At 36.1% G+C, this 14,460-nt stretch overlaps 1 protein-coding gene across 2 annotated transcripts in view; it reads right to left on the minus strand.

The window, feature by feature from the left end:
* Positions 1 to 1,598: 1,598 nt before the first annotated feature.
* arhgap15 (Rho GTPase activating protein 15) overlaps positions 1,599 to 14,460 on the minus strand; it is a 193,125-nt gene continuing 180,263 nt past the window's right edge. For both annotated transcript variants that reach the window (XM_088606279.1, XM_088606280.1), the window contains exon 14: positions 1,599 to 3,888. In XM_088606279.1, coding sequence (XP_088462405.1) covers positions 3,711 to 3,888 — 178 coding nt within the window. In that variant the 3' untranslated portion in view covers positions 1,599 to 3,710. The remainder of the gene's footprint in view (positions 3,889 to 14,460) is intronic.

The raw sequence follows: 14,460 nt of genomic DNA on the forward strand, positions 1-14,460 counted from the left end.
TGTTCCTTGTCTTTGTCTCTGATGGACCGCCCAGCTTTGGCTTTTGGACTTCGCCCTGTTTTTCCCTTTGGACAATTTCGTACTTGTTCACCTTCACCACGCCCCCCGAGCACCAGATCACTGCCGTCACCGCCCCCCTGTCTGTCATCCCGTCCTTTTCCAGCTGTCCTGTTGTCCTACTCCAGTCATTTCTGGATTATACCATCTTGCATAGGGTCTTTACTAGGCACTCACGGGAGCCGGAGTCAGAATCGGCTCACGTGACAGCAGTCCTCCTAACCATCTCGTATGTCTTAGCCAAATCAGTAAATCAATTCACTAACATTGCTGAGATTGCAGTAGATTCCTTCATCTACATTACAGCTTCCATCACCTTGTTAGCATGACAGATACCAACTGCACTCAAGCCATAGCTGTTTTTGATATTTTGTTTGTTGATTCAGGCTCTGAACATGGTATTATATTAAATATCCAAGACCTCATACAGGGTATAAGAGGAGCATTTCCATAGATGTGAGTTAAACCTTTCCACACTGGTTTATTCAACAGGTGCTCCAGGGCAACCTGCACTAATCATTGTAATGAATACTCCCCTGTGCATAAGAGGGATATTGGCCACCCAGGCTGAGGAAGGTCTTCTTTAGCTCAGCTGGCAAGACTCCTGTTGATGCTGGAGACCCGAGTTCGAGCCCATGTGGTGAGGGACGAACTGGGGTGGAAGCGGGGAAGGCACAAGCATGAGAACCCGAATCCATTCAGGGTTCAGTGAATAGGTCAGCCACTGTCTTCACCTGAGTGTCCAGAACCTACAGCATAAGTACATTGATACGACTATGAAGTCAATCATTGGTCTTTGGCCCATAGTACTCTGATACCAGGTATACCTAAAGGAAACCTTGTATTTGAATAAGGTGTTCATTATGGACAAGCCATTACAATCACAAATGTCCAAGAAAATTAACCATTTTCAGATGGGGTAGTTTGTTCTTTCCAATTGCTGCTCTCCCCTGCTCCACGTATCTCCTTCATTCCCCTTGAAAGCACTGATGTCTCCCGCAGTAGAACTACAGAGAAAGTAGGTGGAATCCTATTGAGCACAGAACTCCCTCTAGCTCTGTGAAGGTCAAATTGTCTCCTCTAAGTTGCTGTTGGGGTTTTCCTCTCTGAGACCCAGAGGACCAGGCAAACTTCGCCTGCACCAGCACTAACCAGCGAGTATCCCCGCACCTGCCCAGAGCTGCCCCATTTGGCCTCTCTGGAGTAGGGAAGAGACTGCCCTTGATTGAGAAACTTCCAGAGCCAATGCTATTTATAGAGGCAAGACTGTATCTAGACAATACTTTTTCATCTCATTCACCAGCCCCTGCTCCTTCCAAACCCTGGAAGTCAATTTCGATGTCCCAGTAGCCAGTCTCTATCCCGGGTCCAGTCAGCTGTGATCTGTCCTTTTCTCTGCATTGTTTGCATTACATCTGACCTTCACTGCTCAGTTCAGGGGCAGTGAGCTTGATAAAACATGCTTCCTTAAAAAACAGAAAACTCTTCTCTTTACACGTTCTGAGTAACAAATCGTCAAAAACAAAGGACATTGAGACCCATTGATATACAAATCAGTTTATTTGATTTTTTGTGATAACAAGTTCTGCATTTGTGAATAAAATGAAAAGACATCTTTAAAAGCTTTTTGCTCCTCTTTAAAGTTTTCCCAACTTTTTTAATCTCTAAACTTTAACTAGGTCCTGAAACTATTTGGGAGAAAATAAGCTATTCTAATTATTTTCCAAGACTCAGGTGTCACTTGTTACATTAATATATATATAAAACTTTAATTTTGACAGTTATGTTCAATAAATGGGAAGAGAATTTTACTCTTGAAAAACATGTTGGAAAACATGAGTTTCCACAGTAATCTTCATACATCTCACTACAGAATGAAAAGATTTCTGCAACATGTTAGGTAGGGTGAATATACGTTCTGTTCATAATGGGATAGTTCCATATTTAAACCACAACATGGGTGTTTCTACTTTTTCTTAAGAAGTGGCACATTGTCCTTTATTTTCTGACTCCTTATATTGGCTGCATTTTTAACAAAATATAGTTTTTAACCAATAAATGATGTTCCCAAAACAAAACTAAGACATCGTATATAACATTTCACATGAATAAGTAAAAATTCTAAAATACTATAGAAAAATAAAATCCTATTGAGCTCACAATAATATAAATACTGCATTCACGACCTGGAGCAATGACAGCCTTTACATTGAGAACCTACTGTTTATACTGTATATTTTGTGCTACTGTACACAGAGGGGTTGCCAATCTTGAAAATCTAATTGCTGTCTTCCCCAAAAAAGCAAAAACTTTTCTCAGTTTGTTTTTAAAGTTCTAAATTGAATTGCAAAATAAGTTAGGAGTGCAATTTTTAATTCTTTCTAAATTAAAATATGTGTAGCATGGTAACAACAAATTGAGCATTGCTAGTATTGGGAGACATCATCTATATCACTAGAATGTTATCTCTGCATTCTCAGGAGACGTGTAGTTCTCAAGACACACGTTTTCAAAAGTTCATGTCAGATCAACCGATGTTCTGGAAACTGATCATTTCAATCCTATCAGAAGGAGGTGAAAAAAAATTAAAGATGTGGAATACAGAGGTAGACCGCACACCAACTAAGCTGTACCAACAATTCAAATGTTGTGACCATTGAAAATGTAAAACAGGTGGCCGCAACATATTTGAGCCTCAAAACTGGAGAGTTTTTAGAACATCTAAAAAAGGCATGTTAAGAGTTTTAGATTTCTGTACTTTATTAGAACAACTGATATCGACCCAGTCATTTCTTTCATGTAGCTATAATTAGAGTTAATAATTTTGCACCCCACTATTCCATTGTGGGTCATATCTGACCAAAGGAATTTTATACAAAATAAAGGTTTTTATGTTCTTTCCATCCTTTATCTCATTTTTCTTCTTATGCTCCTGACAAGGGTTCAGAAATCTTGAAATGCATCAGGTCCATACAGAATTTGGAAGACTTGTGTGGTGTGTCATCTATCCCTTGAAACAATCAGCCAATTCTGAAGGGGTTATGAAATCAATGTCTTTCTGGTGGAAATCGGGTCTGCCCCCGTGGGATTCATCCAGCTGCTTGCGAACTCAGAGCAGACACAGTGCTGCTCCCTATACAACGGTCAACTCCACCACACTGAAAGACTGGGTCTCCAGCCAAGGGAGAACTCTGCACTGTTTAGATTTTAAGGGTGTGGTTGGGCATCACCTCTGTAAAATACTCAGTGCTTTGTTACATCTGTATCTATTATTTATTTATGTTTCTGCAAATCTTATTTTCACTCTCACATTCATCCCTCACCTTGGGACAACCAAATACTCTTCAACTGTAAAAGTTAATTAAAATATATTGTTTTATATTCAAACATGTAGATATGCAAAATTCAATTAATCATTTTATACCAACACAGTGTTTATATTAAAAAATATGAAATAACACTCAAATCAATTTAATCTACAATGGAATGCTTTTTAAATGTACACTTCAAATTACACACTCAAATATATCCATTATCATCTAAACCCATTTTAGTTCTTGTGCTTGTCTGGTCATATTTACAAAATGACCACTTACGTCAAGTAGATTTTTCAAATTAGGTGTGTCCTTGTTCTTATAGTACTTATTTTTGATTTATTTATCTCCAAAGATTTCTGTGCATTCTGTTAGTATCAGTTCCACTATTTGATTCTGGTACACCATGTCCACTGCCATATTCCCCGAGTCGAGTTCAGGCCATAGGAGAGTTGGTCCAAAAACAATGCCCAGGCCCTGAGTTGACATGAGGTTCTTCGAAGCCTGAGCTATTACCCTGAAAAAAGAAAAGGTTTACAAATTAACACATTCATTAATCACCTTAGAGTAGCAGTACTTTCTTAACCTATCTTTATTCAAGAGTAACCTATCTCATCCAGAAGCAAACTTCTGAGTGCCCAGTCTGCTTTGCCTGGATAGGAAGTGTCAAACCTACCATTCTAAGGCCAAACATTTGACAGTGACCCCTCTTTAGTCAAGGGGAGCAACATCATGGACGTCATGGATCAAGATGTCAGTTAGGAGATCTTTCAAGAATTACCTAAGCCAGACATATATAATTCTTTACATTTATATGATTGGCCATTCTGAAGTATTCCAATGTCCTTTGGACATATCAGAGGAGCCATTTTCAGCCACCGCAGAAGTGAAGCACCCACCTAGGTGACATGTGGCATCATTCTACACCAGACATCCACTGCAAAGCAGATCAGGTGGAGAAGTAAGGAAATGCTACAATAGTTCAATTCAGGAGGCCAAATATTTCAAGTCCAAAATGGAATTTAGCCTGGAAACTAGGATTGACATTGCTATGCGTCATGGGATCTTTAATGAGCAAGTGGCCAGGACTATGTCTCAGCTGAAGGACAGCAGAATGTCCTTGGTCTCCATACTGGCACATTGATCTGATCCAGAGGGAAGAGCACCAGGAGACAATTGGTAGACCTGGTCCATGAACTCTATATTTCCTTATAATCTCCAAGGCTTACGTAGTTACTAAATCTGACAGGATCTGGGTACAGGGTTGCAATACTGCTAACAAGGTTAATCATATAAGGACAAGAGGCAAGCATTCAAAGAAATCAGATCTAAAAACAATATCAACCATTATTATTAAATACACAAGTATAAAAAAGTTGTGTAATAGTATGAATGTATAGAAAACTAAAAGTACAATCCAAAGAGTTCACTTTGTTTTTCTTTCCATATTTTCATCATGTTAAATTTAAACCTGCTCACTCCTTATTGCTTTTTGAAGTTATATCACCCACCCTTTCATTTTCCTTTCCCCTGATTATTATCTAATGTCCACAACAGAAACAACTGAGGTGATTATCTAGCATGGTAGCTTAATGCTGATTTTCTAAAAAAAATATTATGATCCAGAAAAGTATAATAAAAAGTGATTCAGCTTTATTGTGAATGCATGACTTTGCCTACGGAAGATATTTGTCTTGTTGTTATTTGCAGGCATTTTTCATAAAATATTTTCCTGTCTGTAAACTACATATAGTTTGAAGACATGAATATCACAAAATAATATGTAATATGGGGTTTAAATAGTTATTTGAGTAATTTCTTCTATTTCTGATCCTGTCACAAATCCTGTCTTGCCTCCGAACAAGCTGATGACAATTGTGCTTCTCTTGGTTCAATGTTTAGACATTCTTGTTTTATGGATCAAGATTATGTCAGAAGTTTCTCTTTCATCTCACCTTGCACACACAGTGTGGCCACGTGTATTTTAATATAAGCAGAAAAGTTATTAATACTTCAAAAAGGTTGGGTTTTATTTTAGAATGATCCCTGTCACTGCCCAAAATCACCTTTAATCTACCTTAAATTATCTAAAAATGCTTTAGGTTCCCTGATGATTGCAGATGTTTCAGTTTGGAAAGCAAGACCTTGAGAATGTATACGTTTCAAAACATAACACAGATACAGATCATACACAATTGTTCCAAAGTATAACATCTGTGTGCATTTTAAAACACCTTTTACATCTCAAAAAAGAAGCAAGGGTAGCATTTATAGTACTAAAAGGGAGAAAATAAACTTCAAATATTAAACCATAACATTCCGACAAAATGTTTATAGGGAGAACACTAGGCTTTTGTTACAAACAAGGCTGAAAGAATCCAGATGTTATTTTCTCTGTATAAAAATAAAAATAAGCTGATGTTCTTGTGTAAAATGTTCCATGTGGTGCTTATGGATAAGTGACAATAATTAAAATAACACTTGGAACCTTTAATAACAATATTTTAAAAATAATGTAAGCAAAGCAAGTTAATGCATCATGACCATGGGGATAAAAACTTAATAACAGGTTTTTAATGTACTTCCCCAAGGGATCCCTAGATTATTCAAGTCATCTCTCATAGATTGCAGCAATGTATTTTAGGAGTGTGCAACTGAGTAGTAAGGTCAGTGCATTGTAGAATACTTAGAATATTTACAATCTCCATAATCCAAAGGAAATAAAATGGCACTGCCATCTGTTAAAAGGTTGATGGCCCCACTCAAAAGACATTTATAAACATCTGGATGCTTACAGCCAGCAAGATGGACACTGCATACTGCAAAATTCAGTGTGGCTACGGATTCCAGCAAGTCAGTTGAAGGTACAGGCATGGCAAAATCACATATCCAGTATTTCTGCCATCTCAACTGAGGGAAGGAGTGAAATGGAGGAACAGTGAGATGACACCACTCTTTGCCATGTACTGTAATTTGATTTTTAGGCCGCAATCAGCTACAAAACACAGTTACCATGCTGTTTTGCCTTTCCCACTCTCTATCATTTTTCCACTGAGGTTAGGGGCTTGTAGTTCTCAGACACTGGCTGTGTGTGGGTGTTGTGCCGTCCAGCACAGGAATTTTCATTGAACTATTTACAGGCCACAACAAAGCATGGCAGCCCTGTCTGTCATGGTGTGGGTGAGATCTGGGCCACTGTGTGGTCAGTGCTAGCTGTGGTCTCTAAAATAACTGTAACTTCTGCCTGATACATCAAGGATCTTCAGGACTTCTGCTTTTCTGTGCCAGTGGTCATGTGTCCAAAGAAGGTGGTGGTATTTCTCAAGTTGTTGCTCTTAGTCTTACCCAAACAAAGCCGATGAAAAATTAAACATGGAAAAAGGGTTCAGGAATTGCAGCTTTCCCACCCCAGTAATGACATGTAGGCTTTTCTCAACAGTTTCTTTGGAAAATCACCTTTTATAAAGCCATGTTCCTGGCCCATCTGCTACTAATTCTGTGCTTTGATATGGTTGAAATTCCAAGAATTGGAATTACATAGAATTAAGTAGAAAGTGACACCTCAAAGAATACTAAGAGGCAGTAAAAACACAAGAACATGTTATTTTCAATGTGCCTATGTCCCAGAAAACACAGGTGATCCAGAAACCTGTGTCGATTGACTTATGACCATAGTTGCAGCATGCGTAGGTCATCATTTACTTTATTTTACTAGCATTTATGAGAGTGGTGTGAAGACCAGGGAAAGGACACAGTTAAAAGAGAAAATGTTATGATGCTGTAAAAACTGAAAGCAAGCAGTAAAAACCTAATTAAAGGTTTCCCTTCATCCTTCAGACCCTCTACCTACTTCAGAAAAAAAACCTAGTGCTCAAAATATTCAGGTATTCCAAGAGTAAGACTCGCAAAAGAACACCATGAAACATTTTATATGAATGCCATAATTGCAATTGAGGACTATAAACAAGCTTGCCAGCTCAGTTGTTTTCCTTATTTCACAGCAACTAATTACACAACTTCACAACTATTATTATTTAGAAGCAAATTCTCCAGGATTGTTGACATATGGACCTATTAGCAAGATGAGCAACTATGGACTGTTAACACATTGGCTCAAGATTGAATTGTACTACTAACAAATAACTCTGTTAGCCTTTTCAAAGTTAATGCGAACCAATCCGTCTAGAAAAAGGGAAGTAGAATCTGGAAGTAGAAAGTTGAAAAGCAGTTGTTAATAAGATCAAAAAGAGCGATAAAAGCCAAGAACTAAGAGTGCTGTGAGCTAGTTATGTGTTCAGTTATAGTGTGCAGTTACAGTATAAACTCATTTATCCAAGCTAAATAAATCTAAGCAATTTAGAAGGGTAACTTAAATGTGGTTGGATTTTGAATAACTAATTTGTCAATGTAAAACTATTTCTGCCAATGTAAAATTTTAAGAAAATCATTCTGTTACACAGAGTTGTATTGAGACATACAGTATATGAAGCCTACTGAAAATAAATAAATTCAATTTAACTTGACAAATAGTTTTAAAACAATTTTAATTTTCTAATTTCTATTGCCTCTAACAGAGACAAAGTGGTCAGGATCACTGGAGTTGGACAGTGCGATTCTTGACTTAAGAATTGCTAATTGCTAAATGTATGATACCATACTTCTAAGACAACCGTCTAAACAAGACAACTAATAAGGAAAATAAAAATATATCAGATTGAGCACTTTGTCCGCATTTATGTTGACAACACACAATCATGAAAAAAAAATTAGTTTTTTAAAGAGCAGAAATAATTTAAATTTAAATTGTTATTGAGCAAAAATAAGACTGTAGTCCAAAATCAGTTTTGGATTGCTTTAAACTTGGCTTTTTAAAATTCAAAAGGTATTCTTTATTATATGTTTTATAAATAGGCTTGGTGTAGTTAGGGGCTTGGCTGGGCCTGAGAATGCTTTGAAATATTTCTGCCTGAGTTGAGGCTTGGCTTAGAGACAATGACCGTCAATACAGGGTGACTTGCTTGTCAGGAAAGCCAGCATGCTGCCTTAGGAACCATTACAGGCAGAGCTGGAGCACAATGGAAGGTTGTGGTGAAGGCTCTGGTCCAAGCTGTCAAGGCCAGGACAAATGATCTTGATTAAAAGCGCTGAAGTAGGATCGGTTCCTTCTTAACCTTAGACCAGTTAGCCCTCTCAGTAGATAATTGTATCCAAAATGTTTCGGGCCAAGCGCTACAGACTTTGTTGTGGTATACAGATCTCATGTTCATAAAGGCTTTGGTGATGTTCTCTGTGAACCTCATGTAAAAATACATTTAATAAATTTGCCAGGCTTTCATTATGTTGTATATTTCCTCAAATGTACTGCAGGCATTAGTTATTAAGAAGGCATTGTACGCTGCCCATGAAGAAGGAAGTCCCAATTCTGAGTGCATCTAAAAGCCAATTTAATTGTTATAAAGATTACTGTGGTGTACCATGGTATAAATTACTGAAGCAGAGCAAAAACATTATAAATCATGGACAGTACGTAACACAAAATGGAAAATTAAAGGAAAGCAAAATCTCAGGGTATTCTGAACAGAACACATATAGCACTACAAATTCACTTTTCTATTGCAAACCTTTCCAAAGAAACATTCCTTTGCTTAATTACAAATGCATTTTGTAAATTGAGAGTGTTTATTTCCTTCTGATAGGAAACTGGAAAAATGCTAACAGTATTTGCCTTTACAGTATTAGGCCTTATGAATATTCAAAGCAGGTTTCAAGTGCTAAAAATACTTTTAATATTTTTAAAAATCATTTTCTGGGTAGCAATAACAAAGGCTGTTTGGGGAGGAGTTTAGTGTGGTTATTTTTCTGAAATGCTACAGAAATGGCATGATTTAACTGTCTTGCTACACTGATGACCTCTAATATTTGCAAACAATAACCTTTGACTATGACTCAAATAACCTTTGAATCCTGGATATTTAACAATTAAACAGGTATAATATATGTATATACTATGTATATTATCTTCAACCTACAGAAGTTTAATTAGGTAATCCAGGTATTATGATCTAAATATTTAATACCCAATAGTTTTCAAAAGAAGAAAACTGTTAGATAAAGCTTCACATTTTGTATTGTAATATTGTATGCAATGTATTTTTTTTAAATTAAAGGACTATACCAGATCTAGCATAGTTGAAGAATAAATTAGCAACAGAGCTCTCACTATTATATTAGCAAAGTAAGGTGGAGAGGAAATACCAATGCTAGGCCCTGTCAAGTCTAAATTTAAAAAGAGCAATGAGCCATCAGTTTGAGATTATTCAAAACAGAATCTTAAATCCTATACTACAGATGTTGGAGGGCTGTGTTATAATCAAACTGTGCATTTAGTTCTGGAAGCCAGCTATCTGGAATGGCTATGATAACAATTTATTTTGCTGTATTTGTGTATCAGTTGTTTTAAATAAATAAATCACATCATTGCTCTAAAAAAAGAAAGATGCTAATCCAGCATCCAGACAAACCTGGACAAGAACCTTAAGAGCTTTGGGAAAATTCCATCGTTGGAAAAACAAATGCATTTATGGAGACTTGAGTTATAGTCCTGTTCTCAGGTTTGGTCAGATGACTTTAACAGTGTAATAAAAGCACTCAAGATCAATCAATCTGAAAAAGCTCCTTCTACCTTTGTGCTTCTTAATCAGTGATATAAACATGATTGTAAGACTTTAAAGCATATTAAAATCTTACATTTATATATTCATAAAAACAATTCATATTTAAACACTTCCATTTTTTGCAATATATTTTCCAGTTTTTATTATACGTATAACATTTGCTTGAAAATGACATGGCAATATCCCATTAACAAACAGAAGAGTGACAACCACATTGGGGTATGTCATCGTGTGGCATCTATTGCTGACACTGACCTTACACTCATGTCAACTTGTTTATGAAAAGGTCAAATTCATGCTGTTTTAATGAATTTTTTTTGTGAATGTAAAAAAATTTAAGTTTGATTACAGATTTGTGTGCAGGTACATTTCAAGATATTTAGTCTTGGCAAAATTAGAATCCATCACAATACATTGAAATCTAAATGTTAAACAGGAAAGAATAATTAATTTTACACATTTTAAAAATGTCACTGACTCCAAAGGTATAATTGTTGCTTTCTTCTTTGAATGCAAATAATGCTGAGGTTTTTTAAGTTTGTTAAAGAAGAGATATGCAGATTATTGATACATGTGAGAAATATGAAACTAAAATGTGAAACATTTCTCCTTCATAGAAAGTCAAATCTACACAGTACAAACAGTTGCTTTTTAAAGAAGAAAAATCTGGTTTATCTTCTCATGTTAATTGTTTTATCATCAACAGATCAGATGCAATTGTTTGTCCTAAATATTATTTCTTCACATTAATCCAAAACAGATTTGTTCATAACAAGACATTCCACTTATTTTATATCACATTGTAAGGTTTCATTCAAGCAGATTAATTTGATTAAAAAAGTCTTCTTAGATTTATTCATAATTACACTAATTATTGTTCCTGATGGAAAGTTAAGTTGACTTTACATTCTGTGGTGTTACTTATCATTATAATCATACAATCACAATCATGCTCTTCTGAAATTGCCTATTTCACATCCTATCCCATACTGCCTAGGCAGCATAGTAAAAAGTAGAATGAAAACCATGCAAGCAAACTGTTTTTTTCTTAAAATAACTTAACTACATACTCTATAGGCAGTACTTCAGTTTTCATGCTGTAGACCTGAAACATACAGTACGTAATGACACAACAAATTATTCACAACTTTGTAACGAAGAATATAAGAAAGGTTACAAATGAGAGGAGGCAATTCGTCTCATCTAGTCAATAGTTAATTGATCTGTGGATCTCATCCAGCTGTTTCTTGAAAGAAGTCAGAATATCGGCTTATAGCTGGGTAGCTTGTTCCACTAAGACTCCTGTAATATGGTGCCTTAAGTTCAGCTTTACAGAAATTCTCCAGCCTTTTCTATAGCGAGGCCACTCTAGATACCTAGATAAGTCAAAGGTCATACTTTAATGAAGAAATATCTTCAGGCATTTCACTTAAAATAATGTGAAGGAAAACTAAAAGGTAACAACATCAATATGGTAAAACTAAACAGTCCCACATCCAGCTTGCTCACAAATGCTTTTGGTAGAAATTATAATAACAAAAGGTAATTGATTCCAGGCAAAAATGTCCGTTGCAGGTGGGAACTTAATTACAGGAAGTTTATTAATGAACATTCATTAATCAAGATTGCCACAATGCAATTAGAATACTTGCTATTCACATAAAGGCATTAAAAGCTATATGTGTTTACAGAGTGTGTTCAAATGTAGGGTTCAAATTTGGAATCCAAAAAGAATACTGGGGTAGTGTGATATGTACAGTATATGAAAGTCGGTCATTTTACCTTATCTATTTACCATAATACACCAGGGTTTACAACTAAATGAGTTGTTTCTTACGTTCTATAGCGCCAAGTATATTTTGTATATTGTTCTTTCCAGTAGTCCTTCAAAAACATACGAACAAATTCATATAATAATAATGAATCCTACATCTGAAATGAAATAATTCTTAAAGTAGGATGTCTGCTAATGAAAAAAGCTCAATTGTGCTTTTTTTCAATCAGGGATGAGGTATCATTGTAGCACTTAGACTGAATGCAGAAGAATATGTCAAAAAGGAAGGTTACTCTCATTTACACTCTTCATTGTGAAAAAGTATGCCTTTGTATAGACCTTACAGCAGTGGTCTCAAAATGTTCTGGAAGGCCTGCTTAAGCTTCCAGTATTATAGTACAGTAGGTCTAACTATTTATTTAACCGTGTAAGTGTTATTCTTCTAAACAGGATGCAAGGTGCTTTACACATAATGGTACCTTTAGTGAAATTGACATTTTGAGTCATTAACTGCAATATCATACGTTTGAAAAAAATGCCTAATTGTTTAATTGAATACTCAGGTTGGAATAAAAATCAAAAGATACTGTGCTCTCCGGGAACTGAGTTTGAGACCACTTTCTTATGGGATAAGGTAAACAAGGGAGTAAATGAGAGTGCAACCAATAGATACATACACTGGGAAACAGTTCGGATTGAAAGGATAAAAATAGGTGGTAATGCCCTTAACAGAATTAAAAGGTTATTTGCAGCAGTCAGTGGGAAAGTGAACAATGGCAGAGGCTTTGATTAAAAAGTTTAAATTAAAATGCCAGCTAAATATTGCCTTTTCCTTCCCTTTTTATTCACAATTAAACGAGGTATAAAAAACTTCCAGTGGCCAGTAGTTGGACCCCGTGCGGTGTCTTTGCAGTCGAAGACGAGTGGGTGAACAGGAGGGAGGAGAAGGTTCAGCAGTCTCTTATCCGAAGGGGGCGTGATCCGAGGTTCGAATCTGAAAAGACTAGAGAACTAAGACTTGGAAGAGAAGGCTAGGCAAGGGGCTCCAAGAAGAGAGACCAATACCAGGCAGTGAACGGAGGGTAATGCGGGTTCAAGTATTATGGGAGGTGGTTAGTGAAGTGCCGTGGTTGGTTCATTGGCCAGAGCGATGTCGTTTGCTGGAAGTGCTCAGGGCTGGGGTGCAATCAGGGTGAGGACGTTTCCACGTTGGAATCTGGTTCGTTGTGGGCATGACAAGAACATTGAGCCGATTCTTTCTGTTCTTTCTGTTTTTGATTTTTGATTTGTTGAAAATATCTTGGTCTGTGTTTTTTTTTACAGTATTGCTTCTTTACAGAACATTGCATTTTACTTTAATTAAACATAGATTATAAAGAAGGAATTTTACCAAATAATACAATGTGTAAAAACAAATCAAATGAATAAATAAATGCAATTCCTTTGATTGCACATTTTTAGAGCAACACTAATGCTGGTTTCTACAGTTATTTTATTCCATTCATTAAGTTCCATATCTCAGAGATACATCTTCACAGATGTATCAAGACAATAATAATGAATAAACAAACAAAACAATAAAAAATAATGATTTCTCCTTAAATCCTAATTTAACTATAGAAACCAACATAAAATGAAGACAGCATTATTCACTGTCCGTCTGAGGTAAGGAACAATTAGGGTGTTTATTAATGTCAACCAGACTTGAGACACAACTTCATAAATCTGACAGAAATTGGGGAAAAGGGTATCTAATTCTAGGATTTCTTGATCTCATGCTTATTACTTCCATTTAATAGCTTTGAGCACTCATCAGTAATCTCCTGATAAAACACTATCACTTTAAAGAAGTAACTACCATGATAAAACATACTGAACATGGGCCTTGTTACATTTATTCATGTTAAATTAGAGTTACAGTATAAAGCATTTGTTATGCCTTACCTGGAAGTAAATTATAATGACTCAGCAGTCGCAAGAGAATGATAGACTGTTAAAAATGATAAACCTCATGGAAATATCAAGAACTTCTTTTTAATACTAAATCGTTACAGGAAATTATATGCAGACTAAATAAGATATAATAAATACACAAATAAAAATAATATGGGAGCTTAAATATGCCATAAAAAGTCGAGTGAATAAACAGTTATTGCCTAAGAGCATTCAGTTTGATCAGATAACAGATTGATATCCCAAATAGGAGCTGACATGCATTGCTAAAGATGCCAATGGTAATTAATTAGCATCTATTTTTGACCAGAGCACAACAGGATATAGGAGTTGGTGCTCAATGCCATTTTGCCTTAGGCTGCCTTTATTAGGGTCAGGATTACGGCTCCTTGAGCTGAAGGCCAGTTAATAAATTGAGGGGGGCACACTGACACTCAGATTTTCATGGTACATCTCTGTCACTGTTCCCAGTGCCTCCGGCTATGATGAATTCTCTAAGCTTTGTGGTATCCAAGTAAAGCAAAGCACAGACAAGTAAAACAGGGTTTTACAACATGCCTGAAAGATCCTCAGTCCTTCCACTTCACCAAAAAATACTAAATTAACAGCTTGCAACAGCAGACGCAATATGTCCCAGAAGGAATACTTCAAATAGTTAAAAAGCCAATGCCATTTGTGATATACAGTA

This window comes from Lepisosteus platostomus, chromosome 14 (assembly GCF_059453375.1).
Source record: "Lepisosteus platostomus isolate fLepPlt1 chromosome 14, fLepPlt1.hap1, whole genome shotgun sequence".
Taxonomy (NCBI): domain Eukaryota; kingdom Metazoa; phylum Chordata; class Actinopteri; order Semionotiformes; family Lepisosteidae; genus Lepisosteus; species Lepisosteus platostomus.